A 17,416-nucleotide genomic window follows, 5' to 3' on the forward strand; every position below is an offset into this window, starting at 1 on the left:
TAAATACTCAGTGCATCCCTGGAAAGTGCAAGGCGCCCTTAGAAACTCAACCCAGATGCCATTAGAACAGAAATCCTTAAGAGCAAATCAAACCAGGTCCACATTTTCTCTCTTCTTAAAAAGCTTCAGACTTTGACTCCTTTCCACTTGGGACTGTATACTCAGTGAACCAAGACTCTAAATATTAATCTTCTGGGAGCAGGATCTCTGTTGCTAGTAGACAGTGACCAGTACGTGATGCACAGTATTGTTCTTTTCTAATGGTGCATAAGGGTGCTTTTGCTTAGTTTTTGGATCTGATCATTGTTTTGATCAGAGGTGGCAGACTCAGCTGTTGTGATAAGTCAGGTAGGTCCTGGTAGAGACCTGGCTGCTGGAGGGCCAGTAGAGTGTCCACTGAAGGATGCTTGCTCTTCCAGCTGTATTAATGTGCCTGGGAGAGTCTAGGTCTCCCTTCTTTTTTACTTTCCCCTATCTCCTCAGGTCAGGGTCTCCTTATATAGCTCAATTTGGGCTCAGATTCACTATTCTCTTGCCTCAGCCTCCTGAGTGCTGGGATTATGGACCATCTTGCCTGTATAGTCAGTCTGTCTGTCTGTCTGTCTGTCTTTCTGTCTGTCTCTCTCAAAAGAGACACTAGAGGGTTGGAGAGATGGTTCAGCAGTTACAAATACTGCCTGCTCTTCCAGAGGACGTGGGTTTGATTCTCAGCTTCCAAATGGCAACTCACAAATGTTTGTAACTCTAGTTCCAGGGGAGCCAATGCCCTTTTCTAACCTTTAGGGACACCAGTCATGCGTGTGGCGTATAAGCAACATACATGCATGCAAAATATCCATACACATAATTTTTACCCCTGAAACAAGGTTTCTCTGTGTAGTCCTGGCTGTCCTGGAACTTGCTTTGTAGATCAGACTGGCCTTGAACTCAGAGATCTCCCTGCCTGGGCCTCTCAAATGCTAGGATTAAAGGCCCAGTAGATTAGAATTCTCTCTCTCTCTCTCTCTCTCTCTCTCTCTCTCTCTCTCTCTCTCTCTCTCTCTCTCTCTTTCTCTGTGTGTGTGTATGTGTGTCTCTGTCTCAGACAGGGTTTCTTTGTGTGGCCTGGCTGCAGAGTTCTCCTGGAACTCACCCTGTAGACCAGGCTGGCTTCGAACTCATAGAGATCTACCTGCCTCTGTCTCCTGAGTGCTGGGATTAAAGGTGTGTGCCACTGCTGCCCAACAAAAATGAGAATTTTTAATGTGAAATAAGCTTGCAATGAATTTAGTGAGCCTGGGGTTGTAGTTTAACAGTGGAACACTTGTCTAGCGTGCATAAAATCATAAATTCTGTCCCCAGCATTCCAAAAATCAAACCAAACCAGGAGCTGGAGGAGGTGTGGCTCAGTAGTGCCACGTGTGCTAAGCATAGGGAAGGCTCTGGTTGCACTCATCACAGAAACAAAGAAAGCAGTGTGCTGCCTGCATACCTTATCTACACAGATATACCAGTACAATCTGACAGTACCAGCCAGTGAGCTGTTTAAGGAAGCAGCTGGCGAAGTGACCTTCAGCTAGATCAAACAGGCATCACTTTATTATTTTCTAAAGCTTAAAGAACTACACGGAGCTATTACTCCCTACTTTTTTTTTTTAAGATTTATTTGTTTATTTATTGTGTATACACCCTTCTGCCTCCATGTATGCCCACATGCCAGAAGAGGGCACCAGATTTCATTACAGATGGTTGTGAGCCACCATGTGGTTCCTGGGAATTGAACTCATGACCTCTGGAAGAGCAGCCAGTGCTCTTAACCTCTGAGCCATCTCTCCAGCCCACTCCCTGCTTTTTTTTTTATTAATGTGTATATATGATGCATGTGTCCTCGAGTATGGGTACCATGGCATATGTGTAGAGGGTAAACAAGAATCTTGAGTGTTAGTCTTTGCCTGTCACAGGACCCTTTTACAAGACAGAGCCTCTTGCTCTTCACTATGTATGCCAGCTCCGCTGGCCCATGGGTTTCTGAGCTTCCTTTGTCCCTTGCCTTGGGTGAGATGTACTACAGGTGTGTACTACTGTGTGTGCGTTCTGTGTGTTCAGCTCTGGTTCTCATGCTTGTGTGGCATCCACACAAGCCATCTTCTCATACCTGGTTGTTGTTGCTATTTTATATTGGTTGTGTGGTGTGATCTATCTGTGTCTATGTATGTGTGTAAATATATATACTTGCGGGGGGTGTTCAAGAGAGTATTTCTCAGTGAAGCTCTGGCTGTCCTGGAAGTAACTCTGTAGACCAGGCTGGCCTCAAACTCATAGATCCTCCTGCCTCTGCCATGTGACAAGTGGGGATAGTCAGCAGTGTAAGCAGAGGTTTCTGAATAGGAGTGTGCTGTGCAGAGGTGGTATCACAGAGCAGTAGGTGTTAGGAGGTACTGGTCCTACATAGTCTTAGCACAGTGACTATGGCGTGCCTACCTCATGCTTACACAGAAATGTAGTCTACAAAGATGTTTTGGAATGAAATATCCATGAGTATTCTACAACCTTGGATTCAAGAATTGTTTAAATTTAATTAATTTGTGTATGTGCATATGTGCATGCAGGTGTGCATGCCTGAATGCATGTGTAAAAGCCAGGCTAGGGATAATGTGGAATGTCTTCCTCTATTACTATCACCCCTTCCTTTGATGCAGTGATGGGGAACCTCCTTCAGCTAATGGCCTTTATAGGCTAGACCAGGTTGTGGCATGACTTTGGGTACCAAAAAGCCTTGGTCCCGCCCTGCTCGGTCTCTTCTTCCCGTGAGCCACAGCTGGATGTCGGACCCCATTCCTATTTCCTTTATGTGATCCATGAGTTTCCTTTTAATAAAGAAAAACTTTAAAATACTCTACTTGGAGTTAGCGTGGGATTATTTGACCATTATTATTCCCCATTTGACGCATTCAGCATCAATGCAGGGTCTCTCTGAGCCTGGTTTTGTGTCTTCTAGGCTGGAAATCATTAGCCCTAGCAGTCCTGCCTCCATATTCCTCAGAGCTGGGGTTCAGGGGTATTGAGGATCTGTAGCTTGTTATGTGGGTGATGGGATCTGGACTTAAGTCCTTGTGATTGTAGGGTAAGTGTTCTTCACTGCTGAAGCAAATCTCTTCAGCCCCAAGAAGAATTATAGAAAAAAAAAAGATGTTTAAGAAAATACTACCAGGAGGGCTAGGGAAGAGGCTCAGATGGTAATGTGCTTGACTTCTAAGCTTGAAGACCTGAATTCAGTTCCTAGCACCCATGTAAACCTGTCAGACATGGTGGGGAAGCAGAGACAGGAGGACCCCAGGGACTCTGTAGTCTCATCTGCGAGTTTCTGGCAGTGAGAGTCCTTATCTCGAAAAAGGAAGAGGTGTTTATGAGTATGAAGTTTGAGGTTGTCCTCTGACCTTGCTGCTTACAACTCCCTCCCCCCACATTTTGTTAAAGAAATAGCTACTAGCAATAAATATTGGCAGGTTTTCTTCTTCATAATTAAAAAACAAAAATGAAAAACCCATATATGACAATATGTAGTACACAGTTAAAAGAATTTAAAAGACTGGAAGAGAGACATGCAGCCTAAGTTTAAAGGTAATTGAACCCGTCGACTGGTGAGATGGCTCAGCAGGTATTGTAGGAGTCTTTCTCTTTCCCACCAATCAGTTCCCAAATAATGACACCGAGACTTATTAGTTATGAAAGTGCAGCCTTAGCTTAGGCTTATCCCACTATCTAAATTAAATTAGCCTGCTTTTTATTAATCTACATTTTACCATGTGACTTTTTACATTTTATTCTATGTGTCTGACTCCCCGCATCTCCAAGGCATCTCCTGTACCCTTGATTCTCTCCTCCTACTTCCTCTCTCTGCCCAGAAGTCTCACCTATGCCTCCTGCCTAGCTATTGGCCTTTCTGCTTTTTATTCCACCGATGATAGCATTGCATCCTCACACAGTGTACAAATATCTCACAACAAGGTACCACACTTGCCATGCAAGCCCAACCACCTGACTTCAATCCCCAGAGCCCTTGTAAAGGTGAAAGGAGCAAACCCACTCCACAGAGTTGTCTTCCACACCACACACTACTAATAAAACAGCAGTGACGATGATGGTGGCAAAAAGATAACTTTCCTCAGTATATAAAGGACTTTCAGCCTGGAGAGATGCTCAGAGGATAAGAGCACTGGCTGCTTTTGGACAGACTGGAATTCTGTTTCCAGTATGCATGAGGGATGGTTCACAACTCCAACTCCAGGACTTTGACATTCTCTTCTGCCTCCAAGGACACCCTCATGCACATCCATGTATACAGGTACACAGACAGACACAGTAAATAATAAAAATAACCCTTAAAAACTACAAGAAAAATCTAATAGAAATAGGCATAAGAGAGATAAACAAAGCTACTTTATACTTTATAACAGAGAAGCAGCTAGCTAACAGACAAGGAGCACAGACAGACATTCAAAAAATAGAAACTGAGGGGCTGGAGAGATGGCTCAGAGGTTAAGAGCACTGCCTGCTCTTCCAAAGGTCCTGAGTTCAATTCCCAGCAACCACATGGTGGCTCACAACCATCTGTAATAGGGTCTGGTGCCCTCTTCTGGCCTGCAGGTATACACACAGACAGAATATTGTATACATAATAAATAAATAAATATTAAAAAAAAATAGAAACTGAATCCCCAGCAGCTTTATTTTCCCTGAAATGGGAACCATGAGGCCCAGCATCTTCCAGGATGGTGAGGATGTGAGGAGCCATGGTCCTACTGGTGTTTGGAAACAGTTGCAGTTTCTGGCCAGATTCCTACAGCCCAGAAGTCAGTACACACAGCAGGGGTGAGAAGAGGCACAGGTGCACGCTAGACAGTGTGGTAGCCGCAGAGCCTGAGAAATGGCTGCACACTCATGAGTGTTTGCTGGGGGTGTGTTCTGATGTATGGGCAGAGGGACTACTAGCAACAATAGGGAAGTGTATCCACACGGAGTCCACAAAGAAGACATTGTTGCTGAAAATGAAAGGTGCAGATCCATATAAACTTTATTTGATCCAAAACTTTATTTGATTTAAAACTGATACTAAGTGATATTTGTGGGTCTGCATATGGGTCCTTCCTTCTTTTCTTCCTTCCAACCAACCTTCTGGGTTTTGCCATTTGCCCAGGCTAGCCTGTAACGTGCCATCCTCTAACATGGCCGGACAAGTAGCTGCAATTCCAGACAAGTATCTCCAAGTCTTGCCAGTGACTGAGGTTTTTGTTCTTGTTTTGAGACAGGGTCTTATGTGTCACAGGCTGGCTTCAGACTTGTTAAATAGCTGAGAATGGCCTTAACTTGTGATCCTTTTGCCTCTCTCTCCCAGAGCTGTGGTTTTAGGTGTGTACCATGGTTGGTGTCTGCAGTGGGGGTTCAGAACCAGGGCCTTGTGCGTGTAAGCCCTCTAACAACTACACTCTTAGCTCCGGGGACTTTTTTTTGTCTTCCTGGAAAAGGGGTCACATTCTGTAGCCCAGGTGACTTGGCATTATTCTAGTTAAGTCTGGCCTTGAGCTCATGGCAATCCTCCTGCCTCAGGTTTTCAGAGTAATAGCTTACAGGAAGGAGCCGCTATCACTATGATGATCTAAGGTAAAAACTGTTAAAGAGGACCTAGCTTTGATGACTGAGGAAAGGGATGGTGGAGTGAGAGCAGAGGACTATCATCACTAACACTCTTTCCCTTCCTTCTCCCTCGCTGAGATCTGAGACAGCTGGAATGTAGGCCTCTTGCTGGGACCTGTGGAACTTGTTGCTCCTAACTGAGTCAGCCTGCGTGGACTGAGTGTTCTGTGCCCACATTCTTCCCAGCACAGCACATGCTCAGACGGCCCCTGTCAGCCTGGTAGTAAAATGGTGACATCTCATTTAAATCGACTATTGGTGAGGTTCAGGACGTCAGCATGTTTTCTGTTGTCTTTTACTTTCAGGTTTATTTTAGTTTATTTTTCTGAAAGCCTGAATTTTTAGGACAACTTACTTTTGTAGGAATTCACGTCTGTCTGTCTGTCTGTCTGTCTGTCTGTCTGTCTCTTTCTCTAATACAACCTACATAAGATACATTAAAAAATTTTTTGAGGCCAGATCTTATCATATAGCTCTATTTAACATGGAACTCACAATGTAGACTAGGGTGACCTTGAACTCACATAGATCTGTCTGCCTTTGCCTCCCTAGTGCTAGAATTTTTTTTTAATTTTTTTTTGAGGTAAGGTCAGTGTAGCCCAGGCTGGCCTTCAGTCTGTCATTCTTTCCCCTCAGTCTCCCTAAATCTGGGATTACAGTTGTGTGTTGCCACATCCACATCTGGCTTTAACTATTTATTTTATTATTTTTAATTTTTTTGTTTATTTAGTGTGGGAGATGGGGCACATGTGCACCCGAGCATGTAGGCTTTGGAGGGCCACTTGTGGGTGTAGGTTATCTTCTTCACTGTATGGATCCTGAGAATTGAACTTAGGTTGTCAGGCTTAGCAGGAGGGTGACAAGTGCCCTTACTTACTGAGCCATCTTATAGGCCCTTATTTTATTTATTCGAGACAAGTCCTCTGTGTAGACTTAGCTGACCTAAAACTCAGATTCATCTGTCTCTGCCTCACCAGTGCTGGGATTAAAGGTGTGCGTCTCCATTACACCTGCTTTAAAAGAAAGTGTCATCTTAACGAAGTAGATTATGAAAATAAGAGCAAACATTTCAGAATAACTTTACATAACCTAGAATAATCAGGGGCTGCTTTTTCTCTCTGATGCCTGTATCTAGGCTTGGTGTATTGGTGAATACTGGCATTCCCAGCAGTGGATTCAGGAGGGTGAAGAGAAAGGAAGGAGTTCCTGTTCAAGGTCAGTCTGGGCCTCTCAGTGAGACCCTGTTTCAAGGCAAAAACAAGCACAAACAAAACAAAAAGGTACATTAATCAGCAGTGTTTCACCTTCAAACTGGGGTTTGCCCATTGTTTGGGTTGTTAGCAGAGAGCCTGTGAGGAGAGCTAGGCAAGACCCACACACCCTTAGCACTCACCTTGTTTGGGTATCTGGGAACTTCCTTTCAGGAAGTGCTTACAGTCCAGCCTAGCTTCTCAGTCACACACTCCAGACAACACTCTCCCTCTGAATTGCACCCTCAGGCCAGTATTTCATGTCCCCATGACCTTGACTTTTCACAGCTGAATGATCTGTTTGAATTAAACTATCATGCAGCTTACTGTGATTAAGAGTACACCATACTCCTGTTTTTTTTTTTTTCTTAATGCCCACATTGGAGATCTATACTAAGATACCTGTAGGTGAAATTGTGGGTTGTCTGGGATTTCTTCCTCTAATTGGCTGGACTGTGCCTGTATATGCAGGGACAAAACTTGCTCTTTCAACTCCCTTGTAATGCAGACTAGTTCAAAGCAAAATAAGATGCACTGTTAATTTGCTTGTGGAAGTCCTGCAATGAGTAAGAGCCCAGGTGTGGAGCTCCCGCCTGGTCTGGGACGCTGGTTCTGCTCCTGCTGTGATCTAAGCAGGCTTTACCTGTCCAGACCTGCTTCTTCATCAGTAGCCTGAGCAGAACAGCACCTGCCTTGTTGAGTTGTAGGGAGGCAGCATGGCATTGCAGAGAGCTCTTCAGAGCCCTGCTAGGCCCAGTGCAAAGGAGGTGGCCAGTGGTTGCTGATGGTGTCTCCTCTGGTGCTGATGACTAGCAGGGTCAGCTGGGATGCTCCTGTGGATGGACCCTCTCTGTTCCTGCCTCCTCTCCCTTTACTGTTGAGCTGCAACTTTCTGGGATAGCAGGAAGGAAAGGTGGGAATGCTGAGCTCCCACTCAGCCTCTCATCCCCATGAACTCCTGATCCTCCTGCCTCTGCCTCCTAATGCTGGGGTTACAGGGATGTGCCACCATGTCAGGTGCTGGGTGCTCAAAAAGTACATACGGCTCAGTCCTTATGGAGCTTCTGTGGATCTTTATTTATTTAGAGACAGGGTCTCACTGTGTAGCCCAGGCTATTCTGGGACTCACTATTTAGATCAGGTTGGTTTGAATTTAAAGAGATTCACCTGCCTCTGCCTCTGAGTGTTGGGATTTAAGGCGTGTGCCAATATGCCTGCTGTAAACATACAGGATGGCTAAAGGAAAAAAGAAGCATACCCTTAAATTTTTAATTTGGAGCCGGTGGGATATCTCAGCAGGCAAAGCCATTTGCCATGAACTCAATCTTTGGGCTTCATACGGTGGAAGAAGAGACTGGATCCTACAAGTTGTTCTCCTTGTACTGTGACGTGTGCATCCATACACAAGAAAATAGACAAAATATAAGAAAAATGTAAAATTTCTATACATTCTGAAAGCTATATAAATGTACAACTTAATTATTTCTACAATGTAAACACAGTGGAACCAGCAGGAAATAATTAGCTAGTGCTTTCATAAGTTTCTGAAGCTTTGCGTTCCCTCAAGTGCCCGGAAAGTCCCTTTCTCTGGGGAGCGGTCACCCTCCTGAAGGTCCCTCTCTGAATCCTTGTGTTTTGTGAATGGGCTTGCTTCTCCCTGAGGTGGTGTGAGGAGGTTCTGGGATCTCCCTGCCACTCTGCCAGCTCAACTGGGCACTCTCACAGAGGACTGAATATCCTCACTGCCAAATATTGTCAAAGTAGTCTCTTTTCTTTTGCACTCGCAATGGTAGTGGGCATGTGTGTTCTCTGAAGAATAGGGAAGGCAGTCACTCGGGTCACTTTCTGAAGGACTTAATTCCACCCCAGAAGGGCAGGAGCCTTCACTCTTCCTGTTTTTTCCTTTGCAGGCCTCGCAGTCCTGCAGGTTACTTCTCTGTGAGAGTGTGGGTTTGCCTCAAGCTCCACTGTCTCACTGGGAAGTGAGAGTGAGCAGACATGCTTTAAGTGCTTAGCTGAACTCTGGCACTAAGGGAAACTCCCAGAGGACCAAAAAAGGGAAGAGGGAGTTGAAACCAGCGGATAATAGAAGGGGGTTTTGGAAGAGGGAGCCAGTGCCATTCTGAGATGTTGCAGGAGTCTGGAGAGAGAGCTTGGATTAGATCATTGCCAAGGGCTTGTGTTCCAACCGTCAGATCCAGTTGGGAGGGGCTAGAGTCAGCCAGGAAATAAAACCCTCCTGGTGGCAGTGTTCCAATGCATTGTCTCCGGGCCTTGTGGATGTGGTGTATATTGATTTCCTCAGAGGGTCCCCTTTGACAGCCTCTGATACCTGGGAACTTCAGCTGTAGGGGAGGATTCCATCAACAGCATCTGATGTCTGGGTAATTCTAGCTCTTAGGGTAAAGAGCCAGCTGTTACAGACAGTCCATGTAGTTCCCAGTAATGTTACATGCTACAAAGAACCCCAGGCACTGGGTGTTAGAGGGCTTTGCCGATATCTGTCCTGGTCCCTGAATGTGTGCTCCTGCTTGAGACGGGGACACGAGGCAGGCAGGGCTGGGCATATCCTTGTGAGCTATGGTTTCAGAGGGCACAGGATTTCCCCATGCCCAGTAGAGTCTGTCCCCACTTAAGTCACTCCGGAGAGTACTTCTGCATTGTCTCCTGTCCTGAAGGCCCACATACTCTGTATCCTGTCTGAGCTGTGCGTTAGGGAAGTCAGGAAGGAGCTTGGCAGTGCATTTGTGTGTGCATCACCACCTCCCACCCCAAGAATGTTTTTCTTTTATAAATTAAAAAATTTTTTTTCAAGTAGGGTCTCACTTTGTACGCCTAACTGGCCAGGAACTCTGTGTAGACTAGGCTGGCCCTGAATTCACAGAGAACCTCCTGCCTCTTGAGTACTGGGATTAAAGGTGTGCACCACATGAGGTGACCTCCTTGATCACATTTTCAGTGCCTCCCAGATGCTACTGCTCTGCCAGGAAGAATGCAGGGGGATTAACCATGGTTCACCTGACTGTGGAATTCACTTGTCAAGTTGACCCTGACCAGTTTGCCCCCAGATCCCATACAAATGTGCTGAACTGAATGAGTCCATGATTGTCCTTTGCAAAGTTTTGACATCTGTGGGATTTCTGAAGTCTTTTCCAGCTTTTGAAGGCTAACTATGATAGCTGTGTCTATCCCTGTACCTGTGGGAGCTTTGGCTGTCGTGAAACTGGATACCACAGCTTTTCCAGCATGAACAGACTGACTGATGAGAAATCTCCCATCTCTCTAGGATGACGTGAGGCATAAAGTCCATCTGAACACCTTTGGCTTCTTCAGGGACGGGTACATGGTGGTCAACGTCAGCAGCCTGTCTGTGAACGAGCCCAAGGGAGCCGCGGGCACAGGCACCGAGGCAAGTGTCTCCCCTAGAGCAGGGGTCACTCTCTCGGCCTCCTCCCTCCTTCCTAACTGGAGAAAATTCTTCATGGTGGTACCAGAGTGCACTCAGGAGTCAGCTTGACTTTTGTATTTCTGTGCTCAGGGAGATGCTGGGGTGGAACCCAGGGCCTTTCCTGTGCTAGGCAAATTCTCTATCCATCCACACCCAAGCCCTGAGCTGCAAATCTTTTTTAAAAAATTTTATTTGCCCTGTCTCAAAAAAAAAAAAAATTTTATTTGCTTATGTATTTTATGTATGTGAGTGCTTTGTCTACATGTACACTTGGACACTCCAAAAGGGAATTGTACCCTATCACAGCTGGCTGTGAGCCCTCACATTGTTGCTGGAGCTGACTCAGGACTCATGGGACAGCACAGCAGCTCCTACTCCTAGCCCCCGAGCGACTCCAGAGTAAATGTGTGATTAGTGACTTCACGTGAGCAGCTGTTTCCATCTTTCACAAGTGCACTAAGAAAAACGAGAAGCCAGGCCTCAGGGTCCATGCTTTCTGCGTGTATTTTTCTTGTTCTTTGAATTAGGGCATGGACAGTGTGAGGGACTTAGTCTTTTCTCTTTTCATTGCCCCCAGATCGGATTCAGTCTAGATCGGACCAAGAACGATGGCTTTTCTTCTTATCTGGTAAGTTGCTTTTTAAAAAAATTGTGTATATTGATAGTTTGCCTGCATGCATGTCTGTGTACCACATACTTGCCTGGTGCCCTCAGAAGTCAGGAGAGTTAGATCCCCTGGAACTGAGCAACAGGTAATTATGATTGTTTGGGTGCAGAGAATCAAACCCAGCACCTCTGTAAGAGCAGTAAGGGCTCTTAACAACTGAGTCATCTTTCTGGCCCTCTGTCTCTTTTGAGGGGACAGTAGTGATTGACAGGGTTTCATTCTGTAGCTCAGGGTAGCCTCAAACTTGGAGCAGTCCTCCTGCTTTCAGTCTCCCAAGACTGGGATCACAAGCAATAGTCACCACAGTGTGTATCCCAGACTAGCCTGGAACCCACTATATAACTGAGGCCGGACTTGAATTCCTGGTATATCTGTCTCAGTCTCATAGGTGCTAGTATGATTGCAGGTGCCTGGTCAGTTTTAGGTCACAGTCTGACTGGTCCTCACTGGAGTCAGCCCACAGTGTCTGTTCTGGAGGTGGTAGCGGCTGTAGCTTCCAGGCTTCACTGTTGGAAAAGCGTGAGCCTCTCATCTGCCTTGTTCTTGCCACAGCAGGTGCAATGATCTATGTTTGTTCTTCCTTTGGCAGGATGAAGATGCCAGTTACTGTATTTTAAAAAAGCAGTTTATGTCGTCCGTCACCCTTCTCATCTTAAACATCTCTGGAAGCGTGTAAGTAGTCCTGAAGCCATGTCTGCTCGCCCTCAGTACAGCGAGGGCGCTGGTGCAGCCAGCATCCCCACGATGTCTGCCACATGCCAGTCTGCCACTGAGTGCTGACACGAGTTACATGTTAAGAGACACAGGGCCACCTGGGAGGGAGGCAGACGAAGTACAATTCAAATGATCTCCCCGCCCCCCAACACACACCATGGCAGGGAAGGACAGTTTTAGGTCAGACTTAGGCAGGTAGCCTTCTGGTGAGTCATCTTGTCCAGATGAATGAGAGCAGGAAGGGTGTCCATGTCTACAGGAGAGGGAGTGGCCTGTGGGACAGCGTGTGACGAGCACTGCGTCCGCACCAGCTCTGCTGTCGGGAGCACATTAGAGGAAGCAAGGAAGAAGCCGGACAGGATCCAGGCAGCCGCTTCTGCCACTCCGGGTCTGTGTGACTCCAGGGCTCAGGGTCCTCTCCTACCCCACAGTAGTGAGTCTCTTTTGTGAGATTGTCCTTGTGGCAGAGCACGGGAGAAGGGTGAAGTAAGGGATTTTGTGTTTTTAAGTTAGGTACATTTCTATCTGACTACAGCCTGGGTTTCATGTTTGTGGGGGGAGTTGAGCAGCAGAAGCTGATGTTGGGTATCTTCCTCAATCACTCCCCACAACCCTCCCTCGTGAGACAGGCTGTCACTACACAGGCCAGGCTGGCCTCGAACTCAGATCAACCTGTTTTTGCCTCCCGAGCACTGGGATTAAAGATGGGAACGCCTGTAATTAATTCGGTAATCCTAGCACTTGGGAGGCAGAAGCTGGTGGATCTCCGTGAGTTTCAGGACAGCCAGGGCTAAGGCGACACAGAGAAACCCTGTCTCAAAAAAACAAAAGAAAGAGAAAGGTGTACCCCACCATGCTCAGCTGTTCTACCTTATTTTCTTTATGTAGAGTCCTTCACTGCCTGAGTTCTTGCCGATTTACCTAGACTAGCTGGCCGGCAAACTCCAGGTACCCACTGTGGCCACCTTCCCCGCCTGGGGTTTCAGGCTCCCATCACATACCCCACTTTTACACATGCCCTCTGGGGATCAAATTCAGGTCCTCATAATTTGGAGGCAAGTACTTTGCCCCCAAGCACCTCCATGGCCCAACCACCCCAACTCACTGTTTTACATTTTTGTTTTGGTCGGGCACATGTGTATATCATGCCATGCATGTGGGGGTCAGAGAGCAGTTTGTGGGAGTCAGTTCTCTTCTCCCTGCTGTGTAGGCTTCAGGGTTTGGATTCAGGTTCAGGCTTTGCCCAGGGAGCTAGCCCTCTGGCCCTGTGTATAATTTCCGAGGGAGCCTTCATAGGGTTTCAAGCTAAGAATCTGTGTCCAGATTGTTTCAGATCTAGCTGATAGCATCCCAGAGTGGGCAAGTTAGAGATGAACAATGTCAGAGGTAGAAAAGACCAGTGAGGAGACGACTTTAAAAAAAGGCACTTGCCACAGAGCTCCTCTGGGCCTCACAGCAGACATCCTCCTGCTCACCTCTGCTATCATCTGTCAGGAAGGCAGCAGTTTCCTAGGTTACCATGTATTTGGCATCTGGAGAGGAAGACCTGACTGAGCCTGGCAGAAGGAATGAGAGCAGGGATGGACCCACCCACCTGAAGTCCCTAGGTGGCAGGAGGCTCAGGAAAGGGCAGGTCAGTAGCAGCTTGCTCACATCAGGGGCTCATGCCTTTGATCTCTGCTCTCCCATCCTGGGTGTTCACTCCCTAGGCAATCACATGGTGGCTCACAACCACTTTTTAACTCCAGCTCTAGGGGATTGGAAGCCCTCTTCTGACTTCTGCGGGCTCCTGCATGCATATAGCACACAAAACTCCCATGCACACAAACACATAATTAATCTTTAAGACAAAAAGAAGGGGAAAGGAAGAAATTTCTTTTAGTCCAGTAATTAATTAATGGTGTCCTCAGCTCCTCGCACACTTGGCTTCAGCTGACTGTGTTAGAGCCTCTGTCTTCTTCCATTTCCCTTTTCATCAGTTCTGAGCACATTAAGAATCCTTAAGGGAGCCCTGTGGCGGTGATGGCGCACGTCTTTAGTCCCAGCTCTCAGGAGGCAGAGGCGGGCAGATCTCTGTGGGTGTGAGGCCAGCCTGGTCTACAGACTAAGTTCCAGAATAGCCAGGGCTACACAGAGAAACCCTACTTGAAAAACAAACACACAAAAAGATAGAGCTTGAGCTGGGCCCACAGCAGCCTTTAGTGAAAGCTGGAGCGCTGGTCTCAACTCTCCTTTCTGTCTCCTGTGGATGTAGAGTCAAGGTCAGAGCCCCACCAGAAGCTGGCACCCAGTTACCAAAGATCGTCTTCAGCAAGGATGAGAAAGTCCAGGGTCAGAGCCAGGAGCCTGTCGTCAGCTCTGTCCCCGAAGTCAGCAAGGTTCAGAGAGCCCAAGGTAAGCTTTGTCGAAACTTTGTTTTCATGAACTGCAGTCTGGTCTGTACTGCCTGAGCATTGTGTTCTTGAGGCCACACAGATTAACTGTAACCAAAGAAGAAAGAGAGAAATGAACTCTCCTCTCTTCCTACTTAGCACCTTGGGCGTTGTCCCTGATTAGGCTTATTTTCTTGGTCTAGAACATGGTGCCTCACAATTCCTAGTCATGTGTCCAGGCTGTGCATGCTCATTGGTTTTGCTTTATTCCATCCCACTGTCCTAGTTAATGATTTGTCACTAGCTCGGCCTTTTCCTAAGGTGAAACATTGTCCTCTCCTGGCTGTACAGGTATTGGGCTTTAACTTCTTCATTCATAGAAATCCTTTTGTGTTGGGGGCTAGAGAGAAGACTCAGCAGCTCACCTCCCAGCACACATATCAGGTGGCTCACAACACCTCTAACCCAGTTCCAAGGGCTTCCACAGGTACCCATACACACTAACAGACAGACAGACAAACACACACATAAAGATATCTTTTTTTTTTTCTTTTGGTTTTTCGAGATAGCATTTCTCTGTGTAGTCCTGACTTTCCTGGAACTCGGTCTGTAGACCAGGCTGGCCTTGAAATCACAGAAATCCACCTGCCTCTGCCTCCCAAGTGCTGGGATTAAAGGCATGCACCACCACCACACATCTAAGTCAAATCTTTTTAGAAAGAAAAAGTATTGTGTATGTAGTGCTATCTTTAGGATAAATTAGTGGAGCTGGACTCTCTGGCTCAGAGGATACAATAGTCTTTGAGAATATTGATGCTCCATTCCAGATCAGCTGGGTGGTCAGCATCCATCAGAATGCAGAAGTACTGGCCGCAAACACTGGGATACTGGGTTGTTTTGTTTGTTTGTTTGTTTATCTAAAGTGCTGCACACTGTGCATGTCTGCAGTTCCAGTACTTGGGAGACTCAGGCAGAAAGAGCACTTGCGCCTAGTCTGAGCAAGCCTGTGCAGCAAAGGGAAACCCATTTGGAGGGAAATGCTAAAATGGAAAGGCAGAGACCATGGTGGATTTTGTTTTTCCTTTTCTGTTGTTTTTGGGAGAGGAGTTTACATGACCAAGCCTTGAGCTCCTGCTTCCTGGCCTCTACCTGCTGAGCCCTGGGTCTTACTCATTGCTGTTCCTGAGCAGCACCCCTCTCCAGATGTTGGTGTGTTGTGTTAGTCCCATCCAATGGTTCATATACGTTCTTTCAAGGTCATTTACCACTTACGTTATTTATTTCTTCCTAGATTTGTCGAAAGTTGGTACAAATTAAGAATTGTAGAAAGAACTGAGTGTAGGTGCAGTTCCATGCCTGTGCTCTGCTTGTGCAGATCCCTTTGCTCATGAAGCCCTCTTCCTGCAATAGGGCTGAACTGCTGTCGTAGTTAGGGTTCTCCTGCTGTGAGGAGACGCCATGACCACGGCAACTCTTATAGATGAAAACATTTAAATGGAGTGGCTCGCTTACAGTTTCAGAGGTTCAGTCTATTATCATTGTGGTTTGGAGCAGGGCAGCGTGCAGATGGACATTGCATTGGCTACATCTTGGCTTGCAGGCAACAGGAAGTCGACTGACGAAAGTCCTGAGTGGTATCCTGAGCATAGGAAACTTCAGAACTCACTCCTACAGTGTCACACTTCCTCTAACAAGGCCATACACACTCCAACAAAATCACATCTCCTAGTAGTGCTACTCACTGTGAGATTATAGTGATTACATTCGAACTACCACAGCAGCCTTGCCGAGGAGGGCTGTCCTAAGGACAGGGAGGCAGGTGCCCACTCTGTTCCATGAAAAATGCTGCTATCAAATCAATCTTTTTTTTTTTTTTTTTTTTTTTTTTTTTTTTTTTTTTTTGAGACAGGATCTTGTAGCACAGACTAGCCTTGACTTCTATGTAGTTTAGGACGACCTTGAACTTCTTATTCTTCATTTTCCACCCCCAGAGTACTATGGTTACAGGTGTGCATTACCACACTCATTTTCATATGGTGCCAGGGATCTAGGGCCTCATGCATGCTAGGCAAGCACTTTGCTAACTGAGCTACATCCCCAGCCATAGTAAGCTTTTTGGTTTTTGTTTGTTTTAGTTTTTTATTTTCTTTCTTTTTATTATTATTATTTTTAAAGACTTATTAGTCTTCTGTCTGCATGTGTGCCTGCACGCTAGAAGAGGGCATCAGATCTCATTACAGATGGTTGTGAGCCACTGTATGGTTGCTGGGAATTGAACTCAGGAACACTGAAAAAGCAGTCAGTGCTCTTAATCTCTGAGCCATCTCTCTAGCCCCCCTTATGTCATTATGTCATTTTTCTCCACTAGTAATCTTAACACATTGCCGTTGGGGGGACCCCAAAAACCAACAGCAATGAAAGAGTGAAGCCAGTAAGACATGTGCAAGTCCGGGCTGATGGTGCTGCTCCAGGAAGAGTCTGCTTCTCATGCAGAGGCCGAGTATCATCCCCAGCACACACAGTCTAGCCACACTAAGATTCTCTCCAAGTCAGCTGCACCAATCAGGTGCTTGTTAAACTGCCTCCAAACATGCTGACTTAGAAAGTATGCAAAGTTGTTCCATGTGGCATCTCTGCCATTCACATTATCTACACAGAGGCTTTCCCTCGGTTCTGTAATGATTGACACAGTAACATTTGCAGTATGCCACTTTGATTTGCTGCTTCTACTGTTAGTAATTATGTGTGGGGACCCAAAGAGGTAGAGGCCGTGAAATTTGTTTGTTTTGGTGCTGGGATATTAGATCAGCTGGAGCCCTGTAAAATGATACTGTGATGTTTGATGTGTGAGGTAAATTAGGTAGTGATGGCTTTTAAATGTTTGTGCTTCTAGATGGTTCGAAGGCTAGAAGTACAGTGGATTCAAAGGTAAGCATGAACCTCCCTCCTGCTCAGACTCTCTGGATGTGTATGTGTGCTTGCATGAATGTGCGTCTGTGCATGTACGTGTACATGACACGTGGCTTGCGTTTGGAGAGACAACATCAACTGTAGTGTGAGCTGCGGGCAGGCCTGCTTTTCATCCCGCCTGGCTCCCACACGGCTAGCTTTACACCCGAAATAACAACACACAGACTGCATTCATTTAAACACTGCCTGGCCCATTAGTTCCAGCCTCTTACTCACATCTTGATTAACCCATATCTAATAATCTGTGTAACACCACGAAGTAGTGCTTTACTGGGAAGATTCTAGCGTACGTCCATCTTGGGCTGGAGCTTCATCGCATCTG

At 46.3% G+C, this 17,416-nt stretch overlaps 1 protein-coding gene across 1 annotated transcript in view; it reads left to right on the forward strand.

Moving 5' to 3' along the window:
* The window catches only part of Gpr107 (G protein-coupled receptor 107), a 65,568-nt gene that overhangs the window by 5,053 nt on the left and 43,099 nt on the right, over nucleotides 1–17,416 (forward strand). Inside the window, exons 2-6 of the mRNA XM_038336413.2 lie at nucleotides 10,210–10,332; nucleotides 10,949–10,999; nucleotides 11,628–11,710; nucleotides 14,007–14,146; nucleotides 17,018–17,052. Coding sequence (XP_038192341.1) covers nucleotides 10,210–10,332; nucleotides 10,949–10,999; nucleotides 11,628–11,710; nucleotides 14,007–14,146; nucleotides 17,018–17,052 — 432 coding nt within the window. The remainder of the gene's footprint in view (nucleotides 1–10,209; nucleotides 10,333–10,948; nucleotides 11,000–11,627; nucleotides 11,711–14,006; nucleotides 14,147–17,017; nucleotides 17,053–17,416) is intronic.

Source organism: Arvicola amphibius, chromosome 7 (genome assembly GCF_903992535.2).
Source record: "Arvicola amphibius chromosome 7, mArvAmp1.2, whole genome shotgun sequence".
Classification (NCBI taxonomy): domain Eukaryota; kingdom Metazoa; phylum Chordata; class Mammalia; order Rodentia; family Cricetidae; genus Arvicola; species Arvicola amphibius.